The sequence below is a fragment of the Pagrus major genome, chromosome 4 (assembly GCF_040436345.1).
Source record: "Pagrus major chromosome 4, Pma_NU_1.0".
Lineage (NCBI taxonomy): Eukaryota > Metazoa > Chordata > Actinopteri > Spariformes > Sparidae > Pagrus > Pagrus major.
Window position 1 is genome coordinate 24,079,506 of NC_133218.1, and position 22,644 is coordinate 24,102,149.

Here is a 22,644-nt window from a genome sequence, read left to right on the forward strand (position 1 = left end):
CTAAATTAATATGTTACTAGTTTACAATACTTATCTCAGTTGTTGGTGTTGATAATTTGGCCAGAGGAGTTATACATAATGTACAGAGGTCATACCAGAGATCATGATGTGTCTGCGTTACACAAAGTTTATTTCTATCACCTTTTCTCATTCTCAAGACTATGGTAGTATTTCCGTCATTTTATCGAATCACTTTTTTTTTACATCATCAAAACTGTATAAAGAGTAGTAGTTAGGTGTGATGGGCATAACGTATTAGGGATTTGTGGTTATTGAACTTTGAACTTCAAACATGCACTATTTAGTTTTGGGGAATCATTTTTAATGCCTAAAACTGACAAACTAAATGAGTGAACTCATTTTCATGATTGAATAAACTGAATAAACACACTGTCCTTACAGGACCACACGATTTCATACTGTTTTACTTTGTTTATATTTGGTGGACCCTGCCACCTTTCTAGCTTCAAACAGTGTTCTGGGGACCTTATTTTCTTCTTTTTTACTAGTTATGGAAAAATAAATATTTCTGAGTGTGTACTATTACCTCAGTGATATTGTAAATATTACAATTCTGAATTTGAATGTCTTATCCCAAACTACACAGTGCCCATTTCAATGTTGCACACACACTTTTGAATAAAATTAATTTTGTGTTTTGTATTTATGGTTCATATCTACTGCCCGTTGTCCATTACCTGCTTTATTTTGTGTGGTTATAGGACTCTCATGCATAAATGTTGTTTTTCTCGACTAAACTCAAACTCTACTCAAAAAATAAAATAATGATATGTTAGAAATGAATAACAATGATTTAAAGTAAGGCATTTATAAAAGACAAGGTACATTCAGTAAAAGCCAGGCTGGAAAAGTCTCACTCCACTCCCTGTTAACACCTGTTTCAATAAAGTTTAGAATATTTTTTCTTTTCCCGCTCGGAATTGTGGGATTGCAATGGCTGCTCCCTAGTCTGTAAACATACGCGTTGTGTTTACGAAAGCTGCCATTGAAATATATACCACTGGCAGCCACGGATCCGTAATTTTCTTGCGTACTTACCCGCTCTTAACTTGACCTCAAATCTTTTCTTTCATGTGAGAACATCCTCATTTTAGACCGAAAGAAATACGCGGAAGTTTTCCGCAGTTTGCCGCCCGGCCTCCTCGGGACAGAGCCGGATAGCTCGCAGGCTAGCTAACGTTAGCCTACGTATCTGAGGTACGTTACGCTCTATTTCATCAAACTGTTATTAAACGAGGGATGAATGTAATAATTGTACTTATTTACTCATAGCCTACTATATTTCACATCGTAACCTACACCAATTTATGACCTTGGTATAACTTACGAAATAATGAAATCATAAATGAGGCTACTATACTGTCCAAAAATGCTGATAGAGAAATTATTGATACGCTACGACTTCATAATTGACGGTAAAGTTGCCAGTGTCTTGTTTGGTAGTTTCTGAGTAAGTTAATACGATACTGGACGTCACCCATTTAGCTGAAAGTAAAAATAAAAGAACAGATAATTGGCAATAATTCTTAATTGTCCTGTAACAACCCGCGCTTTGTGTCCAGGGTCTAAAATGGACATTAATCTCAGTTCAGTGTAGTGCTAAATCGATTACTATACTGAAATAAACGCCACAATCAAAATGTATAAGCTGTGATTTGTTCAAAGGATTCATTCATACGTTGTCTAGCTGTAAGGGTTTGCTGTAATGTTAATTGTCAATAAAGTTGTAAGCAAAAATGCAACCTAACCTCTGAAATGTATCTTCTATGACAATAACTGAGTCTCTTTTGGTTTTGGACTTTGGGTCAGACAATGCAAACACTTTGAACAGGTCATCTTTGACTCAGGGATCTTTTGATTGGCATTTATCATTATTTTCTGACCTCATCAAACTCATTATCAATCTGATTAATAATAAAAGTAATCATTTGTTGAAGTCCTAGTTTAGTTTTGTGCTTTACAGTTTAGTAGCTTTACACATTATCATTATTTCCCCACAGATAATGGATGATGATGTGTCCATGCATAGACTGGAAGGGACTGACCCAGATTCTCAGGTTGGTGGACTGATAGTAAAGAAGAAGAGTGCTGCTGCAGAGCCCCATGTTTTTCGGGCACCCACTCCGCGCACCTCCCTGCTGGGCTTGGATCTGCTGGCAGCCCAGAAAAGGAAGGAGCGGGAGAGTAAGGAGCTGGCTGATGCTAGTGGCGATGACAGAATAAACAAGAAGTCAAAGGTGTCCTCCTACAAGGACTGGGAGGAAGGTAAAAGTGACTCTGGGTCTGATGAAGAAGACGATGATAAGAGCAGCAGTGCTAAGAAGGAGAGGTAAGTGTCAGAATCCTATTTTATTAAACATGGTTGGTAATTCGTATTAGACAGGCAACGCCTATCCCACAAGCCAAAGTGTCCATTATGAAATAAAAAAAAAAAAAATATGAACAAATATATATAGTTTTTGTTTTGTTATTTTATAATTGGCAGAATTATTTCAAAGTTTTACAGCTTTGTATTTTGTTTTTATATTTGTTAATATATATGTTAATTCATTTATTTAATATTGAACACTTTGGGTTTCTTTACCTCCTGGACATCCCAGTTTGGGAATTTGTAAAGCACTTTTTTGTGGATTCCTTTCACGTCACTAAATCTGTGAAAAACCAGTACTGTCAGTCTAAGTCATTGCAAAACATAAATTAACTTAGAACATTAACATCCTTTCCTTTTGGAAATAGTATTTTGTTTTACCAACTGTAGTGGCATACAAATGGGTATAGCATGACTGAATATTTTATTTTCATCTCCCCAGCAGGAAGTATCGTGTGACCGGCTCCGAGACGCCCTCAAACCCCGGAGGGGTCAGTGAAGAGTTCCGCCGCAGACACCAGCAGAGGGAGAAAGACAGACGTGAGCACGGAGTCTACGCCTCCTCCAAAGAGGACAAGAATCGAGAACGAGACAAAGACAGAGAGAGGAGCAGAGATAAGGGCAGAGACCGAAGAAGTGAAAGAGGTGATTCTTCTTTCTTTTTTCAAGTAAAAATTTAAAACATTTGCTGGTAATAACTTTTTCTTCTGTATTACACTGGCTACATTTAACTTAAATACTAAAAAATGCATTTCCTTGACAGTTCAGAACAATAAGCAAGTACATTTTGGAATTCATTATTTTAACTTTTTTGTAATACTTTGAAATGTTTATTTATTTATTGTAGAGTGGATGTAGTATTTGAAAACATAATTGGTAGCTCAATCGATAATGAAAGCCAGTTATACCAGTTGGGGTTGTTGAGGGTAACTTTACTTTGTCTTTGCTGTCAGATGAGCGAGAGAGCAGCCACAGCCGTGGCAGTAGCAGCAGCCGGTCAGAGCGTTCGGAGCGCGGGGAGAGGAGTGAGCGCTCACAGAGAGACGGCTGGTCTGAACGCATCAGCCGAGGGAGTAAGAGAGATGAACCCCCGACACCGCAGCAACGCCCCAGAGGTAGTTTGTTTTATTCATCTGATTTTTTTCAAGTTATAAATAATAATTTTCTGTGTTCAAGAGACCTTCTACTTAATCTTTTACTTAATTGACTGACTATTTTATTTTTTCACAGATTCTTTCACACCCTCTCGCTCCAACTGGGAAGAGGATGACAGTGGTTATGCCAGCTCACGCCATTCCCAGTGGGAGTCTCCCTCCCCTGCCCCGTCTAACAGAGAGTCTGATCGCTCTGAGAGAAGCCATCGCTCCACCCGAGAGAGTGAGAGGAGGGACAGGTAAACAACTGTCATTCATTTTATCTTAAATTTTTTATACCCCAAGCCCCAAAGTCTTAGTTTCATTCAGAAAATGTCCTTCAAGTGGATGTTGGAATTGTAGTATGTGACACTACATGATGGTACAGTGCACTGAAAACAAAGACAGAAACTCTAACATCTGTTTGCTGTGTGCGCAGGTCAGTCAGAGGCCGTTACCCTGACGACACACCCCTGCCTACCCCGTCATATAAGTACAACGAGTGGGCCAATGACAGAAAGCATTTGGGTTCTACACCACGTTTGTCACAAGGAAAAGGTACTATTCAAAAACTAGCCTGTTGTGTGCTCATGTGCAAGATTTAAATACCTTATGAATGATAACATTTCTTATTCTGGCTCCTCTTCAGGTAGGAAAGAAGATGGTGAGGGAGGAATTATGTTTGATAACGAGGACGAGAAAGACCAGTGGCAGGAGGACCAGAAGGTGAGCGACACAGTTACTCCTCATTTATGCATTAAAGAAACTGCTTCTGGTGATATTTTTTTTTTTTGTTTACATTTCTAATCGTCTTGTGGTTTTGCAGCAAGCAGACAGAGATTGGTACATGATGGATGAAGGCTATGATGAGTTCCACAACCCTTTCACTTCCACATCTGATGATTACGTAAAGAAGAGAGAGCAGATCCTTCAGAAGCAGACACAAAAAAGAATATCTGCCCAGAAACGACAGATCAATGAGGTACAACGTCAGTCCTGATAATAAGTGAGCCTGCATGCACAGGCACACACTATATGTGTGTACTTATATATTTGTCTCGTTAGTGTATCTGTCTGTGTCGGTATATCTTGGTAACAGGCTGTGTTTCTTGTCTCAGGATAATGAGCGGTGGGAGACTAACCGAATGTTGACCAGTGGTGTGGTGCAGAGGTTGGAGGTGGATGAAGACTTTGAGGAAGACAATGCTGCAAAGGTTCACCTGCTGGTTCACAACCTGGTTCCCCCCTTTCTGGATGGAAGAATAGTCTTCACCAAGCAGGTAAACAAGACCTAAACATCTCATGATCTAAGGCCTGTAGTGACTAGTTTTACCCTTCAGTTGAAATAATTATGATTCAGTGCCTTAGGTGTCATATTTTTGTCAGAACTGCACTTTTTTTTTTTCATCTAAATGTTTTACATCTGTATTTGTTTTCTTGCTGCAGCCAGAGCCTGTCATCCCTGTGAAAGATGCTACCTCTGACATGGCCATCATCTCTCGTAAAGGCAGCCAGCTTGTCCGCAAACACCGTGAGCAGAAAGAGCGCAAGAAGGTGGGAAGCATTTATAACTAACACTAAGAGTACCAATTTGATGAACGTCTGTCCTGCTTTTGTTATCTTGATTCTGACCTGAGTTTAATTTGGGTCTTGACTTGCTTCACTTTGCTAGAAGAGGGTTAACACAATATATCTGTCATGTAAAATACCCATAAATATAGAATTCTACAGCTAAATAATAGAGAATGTTGTTGTTGGGCTCAACGCATACACAGGTATGATCGTATGATCTATGATCTTCGTACTCTGCTCTTGAGAAATGTCAGTGGGGTTTGTTTTTGTGCACCTGTCTGTTTGATAATACCAATGCTGTCTAATTTTCTCACTTCACTAAAAAAGTTCTTCATGATCACCTTACATGGATGGTTGATAAGATTTTAACTGCAAACCCCCGTCAGTGAAGTGAAACAACTTGACAAATGCAACGCCAGGCGCTTCGTCATCTCTCCTCTGTGTTGAATACGCATGAAATTGCAATCTGTGAGTGCAGTTACAGACTAAAGCTTCAACATTCTTAACTGTATGATGTAATTGGAATAATTATGTTTTCAGGCACAGCACAAACACTGGGAATTAGCAGGCACCAAGTTGGGGGACATCATGGGGATCCAGAAGAAGGAGGAAGCAGATGTCTCTGGGGGAAAACCCGTTGGTGAGGACGGAAAAGTGGACTACAGGTGACTAAACTGGCTATGCAAAGTTTCACAATTCATACTTTCCTTTTAATAATCCACAGGCTTAACTTGTTGAATTGTAATGTTAGTTTATTTGACTTGCCGTAATAATTTTTGGCGATTTCTCTCGTTTCCTTACAGAGCCGAGCAAAAATTTGCAGACCACATGAAAGAAAAGTCTGAAGCCAGCAGTGAGTTTGCTAAGAAGAAGACTCTTCTGGAGCAGAGACAGTACCTGCCTATTTTTGCTGTCAGACAACAACTTCTTAACATCATCAGGTAATGATATCCAAACAGAGTTCATCGCTCACATCCAATTTTAATACCAAATTTTAGCCTAAAAGTGTGTCTTGCATCAAAACTGTGATGAGTTACTCTTTGACTTAGTAATAACTTTTACTATTTCAATGTGTTTACAGGGACAACAGCATTGTGATTGTTGTTGGGGAGACGGGCAGTGGGAAGACCACCCAGCTGACTCAGTACCTGCATGAGGATGGCTACACTAGCTATGGCATGGTGGGTTGTACTCAGCCCAGAAGAGTGGCAGCCATGAGTGTGGCCAAGAGAGTCAGCGAGGAGATTGGCACCAACCTTGGAGAGGAGGTGAGACAACCTGCTGATGCTTGAGCAAGCAGTCATTACATTTTGGAGTAGTTAGCCCTACTGATGCTAACCAGCAGTCTGTGTACAGTTTTATCTTTGATTGTGGAACCCCTATGAACATCTAATGTTAATTTATTTACTGTTCTAAGCAGTGATTTAATCGGCCATCACTTCTGTCTGTTATGATAATATCTTATTCTCTAACTTCCTTGGCAATGTGTTAATTTGAGTGTTTTTGCTTTACAACAAATTCCAATAGATTCTTCTGATTCTTAGCGTATCCCAAATGATCTCAGAATGCATCCAAAATGTCATTCTGTCATTCACTGCATTGTGAAACTGCATGATTGTAACCTACAGAGAGAAGGCTTGGTTAAATTTGATTCAGAGTGGTTTTGGTATTTACATAAAATGTGCTTAATATTTGAATTTTGAACTCTTGTCTAACTATATATTAAAGCTGTGGACTTGTTTTCCAGTCCAATCGCTCGTGAAGTTGTCCCTTAACTTCTGATTAGAGACAAAACGAGCTACTGTGCCCTTGTATTTCTTCTGTGAAGTTGTTTTGAATGACTCATACGCTACAGTTATTACTTTATTGCACACACTCAATAGTAAGTCATATGCTGTATAACATTGCCATCTAGTGGAAAAAAGGGAGACATGCTGTTTAGTAGGGATTATACTGTGAAGCAACAAAAAAATTGTCAAAAATTACATAAATTAGGTAGTTAATTTTATAAAAGGTATAATGTGTTTGTCTTTTTTGTAAACTCTGTGCATGTCATAGTCGTATTTTCTGTTAGAAAGTACTTTAAAGTTCATACAACATTGTACAGTATTTTCCGTTGATTTTCTGACATTGTTGCCTGCAGGTGGGCTACGCTATCCGTTTTGAGGACTGCACGTCTGAGAAAACATTAATAAAGTACATGACAGATGGAATCCTGCTCAGAGAGTCACTGAGGGAGTCGGACCTGGACCACTACAGTGCTGTTATCATGGACGAAGCTCACGAACGCTCCCTCAATACTGATGTGCTGTTCGGCCTGCTACGTGAGGTCAGTACACTGCTACCTAAAACCCATCAAATATAGGTGTTATTGTTATTTTACAGACAGCTGCATCTGTCATGTGTGTCTAAATGATAAATTAGGTTGTTGGTTTTCTGATTTCACTGAAATAAACAATGATTTCATTCAACCACTTCTCCTCTGTCCACTGTTTCCCAACAGGTTGTATCTCGACGCACTGATTTGAAGCTCATAGTCACCTCCGCAACTATGGACTCGGACAAGTTTGCTGCATTTTTTGGCAATGTACCCATATTCCACATTCCAGGAAGAACATTTCCTGTTGACATTTTGTTTAGCAAGGTATGTTTTCTTTTGCATTCTACCTACACTGTAAAATATGACTTTTAATTTATGATAAGTATATATGACATACATAACAGTAAGATGATGAATCACACTTTGTCATATTTTCACTGAAATAAACAGTTTATCAAGTACACTATAGACAAATAACTATATAAATTGGTATGTCAACCAATGTTTGGCATATAACAATTAATAGTTGTCTCTACTGTTGTGCCGAAGTTCTAAGACCTAAGTTTAGGTTGTCATGGGGGGATGTCAATGTATTTGTTTTGTATTGGACTGATTGTTGTGTTTTGTGCTGTGTAGACCCCTCAGGAGGACTACGTGGAGGCAGCAGTGAAGCAGGCTCTGCAGATCCACCTCAGTGGGATGGGAGGAGACATCCTCATCTTTATGCCTGGGCAGGAGGATATTGAAGTGAGAGACATGGCTGCTACTATCAGTCAAATTGTTGTTGCATATAATTTTGGCATAAAAGACTGTGATCTGAATTGCAGAGGCTATATGTATAAAGGCTATATGATTTTTTTCCTCCCTCAAATCTCCTCAAGACATAAAAGGATATTTTCCGAAAATACTGCCACATCCAGTCCCTGGTTCTTTCCATTTTGTGTTCCCAGTTTGAGTAAAGTTTATCCTTATCCTCACAGGTGACGTCTGATCAGATCGTGGAGCGGTTGGAGGACTTGGAGAATGCTCCTCCTCTGGCTGTGCTTCCCATCTACTCACAGCTGCCCTCTGACCTCCAGGCCAAGATCTTTCAGAAGGTTTATATCCGTAACGTCCCGTAACGTTGCACACACCTGTACACATGACATCTAAGAGTACTAATTGAAAAGCTGACTACCTTTATTTTTTTTATCCTCTGCTAGGCTCCAGATGGTGTGAGGAAATGCATTGTTGCCACAAACATTGCTGAGACCTCCCTGACTGTGGATGGAATCATGTTTGTCGTTGATTCAGGATACTGCAAACTTAAGGTCTGTCACACTGCAGTTCTTGAAAGATCCTTTCTCTATATACAAGTTTAAGCCCGAGAACCTTTTTATTTTGCTTAATTGTGTTTTCTGTTAACAGGTTTTCAATCCTCGCATTGGAATGGACGCTCTGCAGGTTTATCCCATCAGCCAGGCTAATGCCAACCAGCGTTCTGGCAGAGCAGGACGTACAGGACCAGGGCAGTGTTACAGGTAATGGCTTGTGTCTTCTCTTTGCATATACATATCTTCACACACACATGCACACAGCAACAAGCAGTGTTGAGCTGGAATTGATGCATGGTTAATAGTTGTGTCATATTGGGCTCCTACAAGGCTGCTCCGATACCTTTTCTATCCTTTTTGGCTGACAGTACCAATCATCGGTCCCCTGATCCTAGAAAGGGAAGAATAGCAGGAACAGGGTTAGGGTATTTTGTATGTTATATTTGTATCTTGGTGTACATTCAGTGAATAGAAATATGTTTCTTTTCCATTCCTGAGCATCACTTTGGCATGTGAAGTCTGTTTTCTCCCTTCAGTCGTTTGAAATCAGTGCCGTCCTTGGATGGTTCGCTCAGGGCTCTGGATGTGTGACATGGCTGTTCTTTCATGGCAGTCACAGGCAGGAAGAGGGAGAACCGTCTAGAAACCTAATCTCCAGAGGATTTCATGCATTTTAACTCTATTTATGGAAGGGAAATGTGCCACAAAGACCCTGTCAGAGGTTCCTCTTGACCCTTCCCTCTTTTGCCACCTTTGCTTAAGCAGAGATTGAGTGACAGGGTGATACGTTTTGCATTGCTAATGAGCTAGAAAGCCCACATATTTCTGGATTAATCCTGCCCACCTGCGCTTTATCACAAGCATACACAAATCTATGAAGAATCAGTTTGGGAGCAGCTTTACACCGAGTACAGTCGAGGTGTTTGAGTCGCTGTGGATGTGTGTATGTGTTAGAGAGCAGAGGGAGTGAGTCACGCCAGTTTGCTTCGCTTGCGTGGAGAATTCCTCACTCAAAGAGCCTTTTAGCTGTGACTACAGGCACTCACTCACAAGCTCAAAACCTCCACATACATTCAAATCATTCTGTAATTATAAGATCCGACGTCAGACAGCTGTTATTGTTGTGAGAGCTTTGTTAAGTTGGGCCTTTTACTTCAACTCAAGCTCTGGATGTTTGCCGAAATAAATTGTACTGAATTTTCCTCTGCAGCTGATCTATATCTGGTGTTTACTGCTAAGTTACAATCCCACTTGCATGCCTGCACAACAGTGTCACATAAAAACATGGCCCAGAGGAGCATATCCCTCTGTGCATGTCTGTGCGATGTTTTAAGTTTACTTCAAAAAGAAGCACATTCTTCTTGTTTAGTAAAATCTGATTTTAATAGAACATCATTCTTTGCTGTCTCTGTCCAGACTCTACACTCAGAGCGCCTATAAGAATGAAATGCTGACCACCACCATACCAGAGATCCAGAGGACCAACCTGGCCAATGTAGTCCTGCTTTTGAAGTCTCTGGGTGTGCAGGATTTGCTCCTCTTCCACTTCATGGACCCTCCACCTGAGGACAACATGCTCAACTCCATGTACCAGCTCTGGATCCTGGGAGCTCTGGACAACACAGGTGGGTAGAGAACAGGAATTGGAATCATAATATAATGATAAGTGATAAGTTTCTTGCATCTACATGACGTAGACGCTTTTAGTAGACTTTAATATGCTGGTTATTATGAGTCGGCAATCTTGAAGGCTTCAAGATCTGCTTTTTTAGGAGAATCATAGAGATTATTTAATGTCCTCTTACTTCTGTTTCCAAACTTCACATCAGCTTATTGTGTGGCGAATCTTTGAAGAAACAAAAAGTGATGTGGACAACTAGATGCTTATGCTGATTGGACAGATTACTTAACATGGCTCTTCCTTGGCTGACTTATTGTAAATTGGATTTGATTCTTTACACCATAAAAAAATGGTGTGCGTGTTGCCTTGGACTCATTTTGTAAAATATCAGCAAATTCTCAAAAATCACATCACAAGTTTCCAGAGCTTAAGTTGATGACTTCATATGTCTTGTTTTGTCCGACCAACTGTCCAAAACCCAAAGATATTCCGTTTACTGTCATGGAAGAAAAAGAAAACAAGGAAATATTCATTTTCGAGATGTTGGAACCACAGAAATTCAAAAATTTTGCCAAATAAAGAAAGATTGTTTGATTATGAAATTGTTGCAGAGTGGCTTGATGTCGATTGATTGATTGAATATTCAACAAATCAATCCAGTTCTAATTTAAAAACAAACTAATAAATAAACAATAAACGATAAATACTTTTTGGTCCTGTATTAATAATGTCATGAAAAGTATCTTAATCATGTGTTGTATCAGTGTTTTTCCCCTGCCTTCAGTAGACGACCTCACAAGGCCTCCACTAGTCTTGTTTACAGTCGGGCCAAACAACATATATCATCCTCCGTTTAAGATGAAGATGAAGCTGTGCCAGGGAATATTGGGTATTTGAGGGCTGAATTTTCCCCTCAGCTCTGCTTTGAGCTGCTACACAGTGATGCTGACACCACAAACACAGGCAGGAGACTATCTGTTTAAAGGATGCTGCAGTGATGCTGCAGACACTGCAAACAGGCCTGGAGGAGGTAGTTGTGAGGTTTAGCCAGTGGAGTAATTGCCTAGTAACTGATCCTGTGTTTGATTTGACTGGTCGGGTCTCATTTCTGTCTCATCCTTAGCCAGATTCCAGGGGATTTAGGGATTTGGGGATAAGGGGGGACTTTTGATGATTCCCTGTATGGTGTGTTAACAGCAGATTATCTCTGATTAAGGCTTACCTGGCCCAAACTGGCTGCTCTGCTTCTCTGCTTTTCCTCCTCATAAGCTTCTTAGACTCTGTCGTCTAATCATTTAAATCAGAACTGGCAAAGTTTTTGATCTCACTCTTTTTTTTTTTCTCTCTCTACAAGTATTCTCAACTGTCAGCAGTTCATCCTCCTCTCTCACGGTGATAGACAAATAAGTGTCACATTATACCGGCTTCTCCATCACGGCAGAAGGCTTTTGATGGAAAAGAAGCTTATCACTCGTCTTGTGCTCTTCCCTCCTTCATTCTTCACATCTCGTGCACTTTTGTATTCCTCACGTGCGACCTCGTAATTGTGTTCTTTTGTGTCCTTTCAGGTGCTCTAACACCGACAGGGCGTCTGATGGTGGAGTTTCCCCTCGACCCCGCCCTCTCTAAGATGCTGATCGTGTCCTGCGACATGGGCTGCAGTGCTGACATCCTCATCATCGTCTCCATGCTGTCCGTGCCAGCCATCTTCTACAGACCTAAGGTACGGCTGATTTGACACAGAATTGAAACATGATCTGTGTAATTGTTCAATAAAAATATACCCATACTCATGTATTTTGCTGTGTTAATGTGGCTTTAATCCATATTTTTATAAAAACATGAGTTGCATTCGTGTGCTCCTTTTGTCCTTTTGTTTCCTTTTGTCCACCATGTTACAGCGTCATATCACGTCAACTAGTGTGTCAAAATTTTCTCCAATTTTCCGAGTTTTTTCAGACTTAAGAGGGCATTTACATGAATTTTCCCAGACAGAAAAATTCATGTTTTTAATGAGAAAGCTCTAAAAACCCACTGCAGGCTACCTGTCCAGCACCAAAACAACAGACAGACACAGTTAGCAATTATCTGGTGAACATAGTGGAACATTTAGCGGCTAAGAAGCCTCATATTTCACATGGTCAAGTTGGTGGAAACCAAAAACAAAGCTAAAAGGAGAATGAACAGTTGCCATGTGACCATAAATTTCACTCAAAGTGAATAGTAATGTTTCTCCATACCTGCTGAATGTGTAAATATACAACAGTTTGTGAAAATGTATCAGCTTAAAAGATAACATTATGTCTACGTGGTGTTCACTTTTTTAAATACTGTTTTTAATAATTCACACATTTAAATATGTTTCTGTAATTTGTGCATGCAGAACAGTACTAGAATGATTAAAAAAAGACTCTCGGTCATATACGGTAAACTCAGTCTGTATGTCTCTGTAGGGTCGTGAGGAGGAGAGCGACCAGGTGAGGGAGAAGTTCTCAGTCCCAGAGAGCGACCACCTTACCTACCTTAACGTCTACATGCAGTGGAAGAACAACAACTACTCCAGCGTCTGGTGCAACGAGCACTTCATCCACACCAAGGCCATGAGAAAGGTCAGAAGATTGACTGCTTCAGCTGCTGTCCCTTTTATTCCAACGAGTTGATCATGTGGAAATCTCACACTTTAAATTGTGCATTGTTTAGTTTGTTGTTTGAATATGTGTATGATAGGATTCAGATCCTGTGAAGCCTCGAGTATCCTGCAGAATTTTTTTAAATGTAGTTGTTTTCAGTCTGAGATATTCACCTGACAACAGTGATATATTCCCCCCCAAAACAACTGATTGCAAGTAACAGGTTGGATGAGTTTTCTATGGGTTCCACTTCTAATACATATTGTTTTTGTGCAGGTGCGTGAGGTGCGCTCCCAGTTAAAGGACATCATGGTGCAGCAGAGGATGAACCTGATTTCCTGTGGGTCAGACTGGGACATCATCAGAAAGTGCATCTGTGCTGCTTACTTCCACCAAGCTGCCAAGCTCAAGGTACTTCTTGCTCTCTGGGTTCTCCTCAGTTAATATGTCACGCCTAGTGGCAACTGGTTGTGGCAGATTTATAGCAGCATAATTACAGAGTGGTGAAATATCCCTTCTGGCCCTCGCATTAATACAGCGCTAAAATCTGAAAGGGAATTTGAAATCATGACTGTATAATCAAGGTTCTCCATTTGACTTATGAGTAGCTGGCTAACCAGAGCAATCGTAGTAGTGTTGAATATACTTCAAATTTATTTTCCTGCTGTCTGAGCCAGGTGGGGAAGCAAATTAACCCAGATGACCTGTTTTGATCTGGCCTTAAAGTGCAACCATAGATGCAGACACAAACACACACAAATTACACATTTTTCTCTCCAGACATTCTGAGTTGCACATTTAATGTGTTATTTATGTCTGTGTTCGCTCCTAGGGCATCGGTGAATATGTAAACGTGAGGACAGGCATGCCATGTCACCTCCATCCTACCAGCTCCCTCTTTGGCATGGGCTACACTCCTGACTACATCATCTACCACGAGCTCGTCATGACCACCAAGGTAAAAAGTCTGTCAGCTGCAGAACTCGGCTGGCATGAAAACAATTAAAGAGATATGTGTTGTTGATGTTTTAACCTGTACTTTGTGTTGCAGGAGTACATGCAGTGTGTGACTGCAGTGGACGGAGAGTGGCTGGCAGAGCTTGGGCCCATGTTTTATAGCATCAAACATGCAGGAAGAAGCAGACAGGTAAGGCAAAGCAAGCAGTACGTACTGAGTATATATTAGATTCATTAACAACACAGCTAGAAGTTTGAAGATGAAGTTCGATTTGTTTTTCATGGTTCTGTTTGAATATTTTTTGGGGGGGCATGAGGACATAAAATTGTTCAGTAATTTACAAAAGGAAAAAAAAGCAATTATTAAAGTAAATTTGGGGGATTTGAACATCCTCATTTTAGAAATTAATGTATTGATTTGGTGACATCTGTGTGATTCTCTGGTTAATTTATGATGAAGTGAGATGAGTCACACTGAGTCTGTAATTCTTCAGAGAAGCAGCAACTCTCAAATTTAAACATGGAGAATTTCCTGTACAAAATATGCCACTAAACAGAAGAGTGAAAATTTCATATTTTTGCAACACCATCTTCTATCTTGACACAAACTCCCATGTTGGGAATGGTGTTTTAGACGACTGTGTGCTTCTGATGTTGTGGCTGTGGTTTTGGGAAGGTTCTTTACAGTTCCAATGGGCTGTGTGATATCGCATCAACATTTCGATGTAGGTCATTTCATATCCAGGTAACAATACATGTCATGATATGGCACATTCTCTCTAAATTCATGAATAAATTCACTCTCCTCCATGTTTTTTTGTGTTGCGCTGATGCAGATTTCCTGCCTGCATCCGTGCCGTGCAGAAGACTGCGAAGCGTCATTCTAATGACGAAAAACATTCCAATAAAGTTTGTGATTTGCAACACAACAAAATAAATGATAGAGCATAAAATCAAACGTTTTTCTATTGTCAGACAATATATGTTGTCTTATCACACAGCCCTGTTTAACATGACAAAGCCCTTGTGTAGAAAGCCAAGTCTATAAAGGAATGTTTAACCAATTTGCTGTGGAAGAACTTGACTGGCCTGCACTTTTTTGGAAGTACTGTAGACTGAGCCAAGCTTATCAACCTCATTAATGCTCTTGTGGCTGAATAGGAGCAAATCTCTGCAGCTAGGTTCCAACATCTTTCCATAGGTGTGGAGGCAGATGTTGAAGCGTATTGATACCCATGGTTTTCAACTTCAGTTTATTCAACTTCAGTTTATTCAACTTCAGTTTATCTAAATTGCAAATCACCCAGAGAGTTTCTACAATTTACAAGTCAGTAAAAACACCAAAACACAATTACATGTAAGAGAAAAACACAGTATTACATATAAAAATACATTCGAAAAGCAATCGCACAGACAAATAGTGATAATAAGTGTGTTATATGTTCAGACTTCTTCGATTACATGCTGCGTTTTGGACCAACTGTAGACCTTTTGTTGCCGTCTTAGGTAGACCAGAGAAAAGTCCATTACAATAATATATTCTGAAGGGTTATGAAGGCAGTTATGAGGATTTCTGTGTCTGATTTTGCTAAAATGGGACATATTTGGGCTATTTTTTGGAGGTGGAAGAAGGCATCTCTAAATGTTTTGTTTCTGTGAACCATCCTCCCGTGTGCTCCTCCAGGAGAACCGTCGCCGGGCCAAGGAGGAGATCACCAACATGGAGGAGGAGATGTCCCTGGCTCAGCAGCAGCTGCGATCGCGTCGAGAGGAGCAGGAGAAGAAGAACAACACTGGCAGTGTCAGGTAAGTCGGCGACCATCTCTCCTCCCTCTGCCTCCTCATCACACGCGGGCCTCATCTAACAATAGTTCCCCGTGGCCCTCACTTTCCATACACAGTCAAGATAGAAACGTTTAATTTACCTACCCCGCTGCCAATCCATATCTTCACCCTCTCCCTCCCTCTCCTCCACTCTCTCTACGCCACCTCTCTCACTCTTCATGATGAGCTTTTCTCACCTCTGGTCCCTCCAGACGAGACAAAAAGAAATAATATTGACTCCTGGCTGACCCCCATTACTGCAGCAATTTAAATTGTGCCATAGCGGAGCAGAGAAAGGAGGGGAACGTTCAATTTCAAATTAGACCAAAAAATTAATTTCACACCCGTCCGCGAGTTTTACAGAGAGAAATAAGGTTATAAAGACAGATTTAGAAAAAAAAAACACTTTTATAGTTAATTAATCAGCTGGTTTATCTGTCTGAGTTTGTGTGACCACGTCTGTAACAGATCAGTTGAAAATAATCACACTCGAGGTTTAAGATTAAGAATTAGATTTAAGCAGAGGAAGCGGGATGTGTGATGATGAACGTCGTCGGCTCTCCTGGGCTCTCGGCTGCCTTTGTCCTCCGGCGGGCCTCACAAGCGCTTCCTCCTCTATGAGTTCAGTGTGACCGGGATGAAATATATTCGTCGGGTACGCCTTCATGTGCCGGCTGCTTATCACCTGTCTCCCTGCTCACCAGCACAGATCAGTGGTGTGAATTAGTAAATGGCGCAGTCAGTTGTTTCGTGCATAAAAGTGGAACAGCGTGAGTGTTTCTGTAGAGCTAGAAGTGGAGGCCTGTTTTGTTCCATACGAAGCACTTAAAGGACAATGCTGCAGGTTTTACTTCCATAAGTACAATTATGTATACTTTGGGCTGGCTAGCAAACTCTTCTACTGATTGTCAAAAAGCTGTGAAGTAGATAAGTAGTGAACTGCTAAACTTTTTCTGGTCCCAGTTTCTCTAAAAGCTACTTTTGTGTGAGGTTTACTAAAGTTCGATGTGCATAATTCATTCACTGTTTCCTGACGTTTTATAGACCAAACAATTAGTCGATAAATCAAGAAAATAATCTGCAGATTAACTGATAAAGAAAACAATCCTTAGTTGCAGCCCTACTTTCAAGTGCTGAAAGCTGGCTTTGAATGTAGGGTTGGGCGATACTGCCTTAAAATAATACTACAAGATTGTTCGACTATATCATGATGCACGATATATAACTCGAGATCTCCTCTAAAGCACTTTATAAATATCACGTGACAGTATTGTCAGATACTTTAACAAAACATTAACACAATGAGATTTTTGATAAATCATCATCAGTAATGTGACATCATGACTAATTGGGTAAAGTATTGGAACAGTCTGGTAAGTTCAAAATGACATCACTCAACTGAAATGCAGCCTCTAAAACCAGGAAAAGACAACACTTGCAAATGCCAAATCACGATGTATCGATATCCAAAATCTCAGATGATATGTAGCCTCATGTCACAATAATGATATAATATCTATATATTGCCCAGCCATAATTGAATGCCTGGTCAAAATTGTACTGTTATGACAATTTCTGATGATAAATTCGTAAATTTTATTCTGTAATTTATTTAGACATAGTTCTCAAACAGCTGCCTGTGTTTGAGAAGTTTGACGTAAAAATGTTTTGAAGAAAAAAGATGTTCAAATTCATCAAAATAAGGTAACTATAAACTATCAGGTGTATGTGTATTTCACATCTTTGCAGGTTGTATTCGACTGCAGGTTACAGAGGTTTCTGTTCATTTCTATATGTGTAGAAAATCAATTGGCAAACTTCTGGAACTTGCTTGAGTCGTGTAATCCATCACAGCGTGCGTCAAGTATGCCCTCCAGTTTTGTCAAAGCTACAGTACTGTCGTGTGGTGATGCAGTTTGGGTATGAAGTCATTCGAAATGTCTGCATTTAAGGTAGGAATATATCTGATTAAAAATGAATGCAAAGCTGATCGATTACACAACTCAAGCAAGCTTTGAAAGTTTGATAAGTTTTAGATTTTCTGTGTATGTAGAGACAGGAATAAAAACCAGTGGATGCCCAGATTGGTAGGACAAAAACATTCTACTTATGTGGTTTGTCGTCATGTAAAACACACATTTCATGGTTCTTTAATATTTTGTAGAGGCAAATCCATGTTCAAATCCAGTAGACACAGGGAAAAAATGACACAACCTTCAGGAATTTTAGATTTTTATTTAAACATGAATACAACCGTATGTTAATTTACTTCAGGAAAAGGTGGAGCTATGTGGGCACTACAGCAGTGCTTGTGTCAACTCGCTGTCAGAGAGGAAAGTGAAAAAACCCAGCTAGTGCTGGAGTATCGATAATGCGAAAAATGAGAACATTTTGAAACTGTTAAATCAATATGAATAGATATTTTGATACCATCTAGATGTGTCTGCACAGCTGTTATGAAACTACCAGCAGCTTGTGTATTGAGTAAAGTAAGTGAACATGGGAGACAGAGAGAGGGGGACACAGTGACAGAAGGGGGTTATGGCCTGATGGTTGTAATTGCTGCAGGTGTGTGTGTGTGAGGACGGAGGGATGTGGGAAGTGTGGGCAGTGTCAGGGTGTCACGCTGTTGTAATTAAAGATGATAGATTTGCTGTCAGAGACGTCAGGCTCTACTTCCCAACACTCTTCACAGAGACACCGGCCTGCCTTTTCACTCTCCTTCAGTCCTGCTGCTTTTATGTTCACATTCAGCTTCCACTCACCTTCAGCTTTTTTATTTATCTTTTCAACCACAGCTGCTCACCTCATGTAAGACATGTTTAGTATGAGTATAACACTTGTGTTCTCACTGATTTTTCTGATTCAGGGCGGTGAAAATCTGCACACCAGGAAGAAGAGAAGAGGTCCCCATGACGCCCAAACGCACCCCGGCCCGCTTTGGACTGTAGAACAACCCACCAGCCTGACTCCTATTGACTCATTTCCATTTAGGACCTGGACCACACCAGCACAAGCAACCACCCCAACTTCCAGCTGCCAGTCGTCCCTCCCAGCATGGCTACAATCAACTGCAGTTCATGTACACACCACTAGAGTGAGAACTTGTATAAGGCACAAGACTCAAAGACGAGTCAGGTCCATCAAAACGCCTCCCTCCACCTTTTTTCAGCCGATTGCTGTTTCCACGATACATTTGAGGACGAAAGGACTGTTTTTTTTTTTGTATATTCAGTATTTCTATGTGGTCATTACTGAAGCAAAGTGTTTTTACAGACGTCTCTATTATGATTTTACCTGAGCTAGAAATAATTTTCTATCGTCTGTTGCATTTTCTCCATCAGAGGAAAACTAAAAAATCTAAATTCAATGTTACTTGTCTTTGTGTCCTTGCGTCCTACTAGTTCTTGTACAGTTGTGGCTTGAACAGCGTGTGTGACACCATGAAGTGCTCCTCCACAGACTGAAGCACTATTCCAACTGTACTTGTGGCACGAGTGTCTTCAGACTCTAGAGTTGTGTTGTAAAACCCCCTAACACACACACACACACACACACACACACACACACACACAAAATGCACTCGCGCAGGCTTAGGCAATTGACCCTTTTCTACTTCCTGTTAACCTTGTTCCAACAATGTGATGTAGCACAGCTTTGCTTCACACGAAACATCATCACGCTGGATTAAACATATCAACTGTTTTATTTTCATGGTCCTTGTGTTCAAAATAGCACACAGTTAGTCTCCTTTGTGTTGTTCTTTCTCTAAACAAATGTGTCTGTTGATGTGCGCCCTCTCCTGCCCTCTCAGCTGATGAGAATATCACGCAGCTTCAGATAGACTGGTCTATCTGTAACAAAACAGTTTAGTGGAGGCCATGTTTGGAAGGTGGCAGTGGTTGTGTTTTGTCTTTTCTACATGGATCTGAGACAGCAGGAGGACTGCTAATGGCTTTTTTTCTCTCTCAACATCTTTTGTAAATGGAAAAAAAATAAATGTTAGCTATTTTTTTAATCCAAGGTGATTTCATTTGATATTGTAGTCACTAATGTGTCTTTTTGTGCACTGCATGTGCCAAACTAATTATGTCATTTAGATGCACTTTTTTGAATGATAGCTCAATAAGTGAAAGTGACGCAAATTACTTAAGGCTGTAAATTCTCCACATGAGGCACGGGTCTCTTTAGTGAATATTCCTGCTTTTGTGTCTCCCTATAAAACAAAACGGGGTGAATTTAGTAGCTCTCAGCTGTACACACACAGTATGTCGACAGTTTAATCGTTTTCTACAGCCAGAGATTTAATAAGAGACTCAAAACGTGAGTAAAGAGGATTTTCAGTATTAGTTCATCTACAGATTGCTTCTGGATTAATTGTTCTTTATCCATAACATTTCAGAAACTAGTGAATGCTCCTTATAATTCCACAGAGCAGCTAACGCTCATTTTCAGTATTGATTATTTGTTTGGTTTATACAATGCCAACTGATATTGATAACTATGATGTTAAAAAACATTGATATTGTGTTAAGAATACACATAATATCTTGCAAATTATCTTGCACAGATGTTTGGCTTTGTGGATCTTGTTCATCAGTTCATCTGGTGGCCTTTTTCTTTTTGTACAGTTATGGTTACAGACTCTCTCTGCACCTCCCTAAACTCGTATTTTGATTGTAATACATTTGCCAAAAATTAGACAAAACACACAGTAAACGCAGTTAAAGATGAATTTGACTTACAGCACCTCATTTCTTCAAATTTTCTCGAGATTTTGTGTATTTGTTTGGCCCCCATAATCTTGTAGTGAAGATCTGATATTGCGTCAGGCCTGAAGCCAATCGCAAAAAAGACCTGGGTAATGTCTCAAACTTCCTTATTTACTTCCTTCCTTTATTTACTTTACTACTTATAAGTAGAAACAGAGTAAACAAGGACTTAAACACAATAACTCAAACAATTATCAGACTAGTTGCTGATAAATCATCTTATTGTTTCAGCTTTGCTTCAAATTGCTGTTTTTATTCTAACTAATGATCATTTTCTTGATTAATCGTTGCCAATTGCAAAAAAGCCCACGGTAACAACTTAGACTTACTTACTTGTTCTGTTTAACAACCCAAACCACAAAGATAGTGTTCTCTATCAAATATGACAACAGAAAGCTGAAAAAACTCCTAATTGTATAGCTGAAACAATGACAAAACAACTTGTGAACTATCAAAAATAGTCGCAAATTAATTTTCTGTTGACTGATCAATTGAATAATAATGGTTTCAGCACAAATTTCAGTTGCTGTATCCGTCTGACCGACAACTCAATACCAAGGATATTAAGTTTGGTTATATATGATAAAGAAAAGCAGCACATTCTCCCAGTTTAGAGGCTGGAACCAGGTAATGTTCCTCTTGCCTGAAACAATTAATTATATATATTAAAAAGGTTGCAAATTAATTTTCTGTTGATCAACTTATCGTTTTGGCTCTACAAAACTCACCAAAAACTAGGACAGACTTTAGATTGACATAATCCCAACTGCCCGCTCATGCGATTAACTTTTTCTTACAACTAACTTGGGGCCAGTGAGGTCGTGGGTCTCGGTAGCACGACATCTAAATATAAATAAGAAGCAACCCAAACACAGCGACGTCATGCGAGCTACATAAGTGAAATAGCCATAATGAAATCCCCACAATGCTTGTTTTCAGTGTCAGCTTCACGATTGTGAGCTGAGGCGAGCGGAACTGATCAGAGAGAAACAAAAAGCCCGGGTCCGTCCCTCCCTCACTCCGGCGCTCGCACCCACAGATGTCACACATCTCCATGAGTGATCTGCGGGCTTTGAAACCCCTCAGCTGTAAAGATGTTGATATGCTTTAGATGAAGAGGAGCCAGGCTGTATGTGGGTGGATCTTCATGTTTGGCTTTACTGAAGCTGTATGTAAATCTTCAGGTCACAAAGCCTGGATGGTGTTTCTCTCTCTTCATCACGGTTAGGCTGACATTTCTTGATGTCTCTTAGCTGAAACCACTCGTACTAGCTGGCATCAATTTGGAGGGAAAAGACAAAAAGGCGCTGGCCTGCCTGTGATTTCTTCAAATGTAGCGTGCAACAACTAGCAGTGTTTTTCTCTGAGCTGAATCCCTCTGCAGCACTTCTTTCTTGTTGGTCAACGATAGTCTGCCTCACTGTAACCCTTATGCAAATAAGCACAGTTATGAGCGTTCCCTCGACCTCCTCCATTCTCCAAGTCGTCTTGATTGAGTGTGGCAGGCGGAGGAGGGGATGGATATAATGGACTCCAGCAACTTTAATGAGACAAATCTCAGCTATGGGCTGACATTTTGAAATAGTCCTTGTGAATGACAGTGTCAGCAGTCACCTTTACCAAAGCTTTCCAGGGAAGGTCCCTGTAATGATGGAGGGAATTAAAATGGCCTCCAAGGCGGAGGAGATAGGCGCCACAGGATTAGGGTGCAAAGCCACGCCTCTTAAATGGGCTCTCCTGCCACACCCAAAATAAAGAAGCTGCCTTTTCATACGAGTGCGGCTCTACGTGTCGTCACCCTGAGATTTGATGGAGGGATTACGGTGAATGTTAGCTGTTGACCACAGTGAGATTTAAGATGAGCTGTCCCTCACATTAACTGCCCCGCCCGTCCCTTTCTCTCATTCCTCCCCCCTCGTTGTGGGTCTGGTGGCAGACAGGGACAAGCTCTGCTGTCATTACAAACTTAATAAGAGCAGAAGTGAGATTGATGAGAAAAACAGAGGCATCAACTGCTCTTTTAATTAACTCTTGTCCCATAATGGTGCCGGGACAGAGGCACTGAGCAAAGAATGAGACATTTTCTTTCTCTTCCCACCCCCTTTTCTGTTTT

The 22,644-nt window shown here is 40.3% G+C and overlaps 1 protein-coding gene across 2 annotated transcripts; it reads left to right on the top strand.

Annotated features, from left to right (window-relative positions):
- Nucleotides 1-1,128: 1,128 nt before the first annotated feature.
- Nucleotides 1,129-19,125, top strand: dhx38 (DEAH (Asp-Glu-Ala-His) box polypeptide 38). 2 transcript variants are annotated; one of them, XM_073464557.1, is made up of 27 exons: nt 1,129-1,218; nt 2,022-2,350; nt 2,832-3,034; nt 3,343-3,504; nt 3,620-3,782; nt 3,962-4,080; nt 4,172-4,248; nt 4,349-4,504; nt 4,641-4,802; nt 4,969-5,076; nt 5,635-5,759; nt 5,898-6,035; nt 6,176-6,362; nt 7,238-7,423; nt 7,598-7,738; nt 8,051-8,161; nt 8,395-8,511; nt 8,617-8,724; nt 8,822-8,934; nt 10,144-10,352; nt 11,917-12,071; nt 12,802-12,957; nt 13,255-13,389; nt 13,811-13,936; nt 14,030-14,125; nt 15,620-15,741; nt 18,629-19,125. In XM_073464557.1, the coding sequence occupies exons 2-27, from the start codon at nt 2,025-2,027 to the stop codon at nt 18,708-18,710; spliced, it is 3,783 nt and encodes a 1,260-aa protein (XP_073320658.1). In that variant the 5' UTR covers nt 1,129-1,218; nt 2,022-2,024; the 3' UTR covers nt 18,711-19,125. The 2 variants fall into 2 exon arrangements, with proteins under 2 accessions (XP_073320658.1, XP_073320659.1); XM_073464558.1 differs by having other exon boundaries at nt 2,835-3,034; nt 18,629-18,804.
- Nucleotides 19,126-22,644: the final 3,519 nt, after the last annotated feature.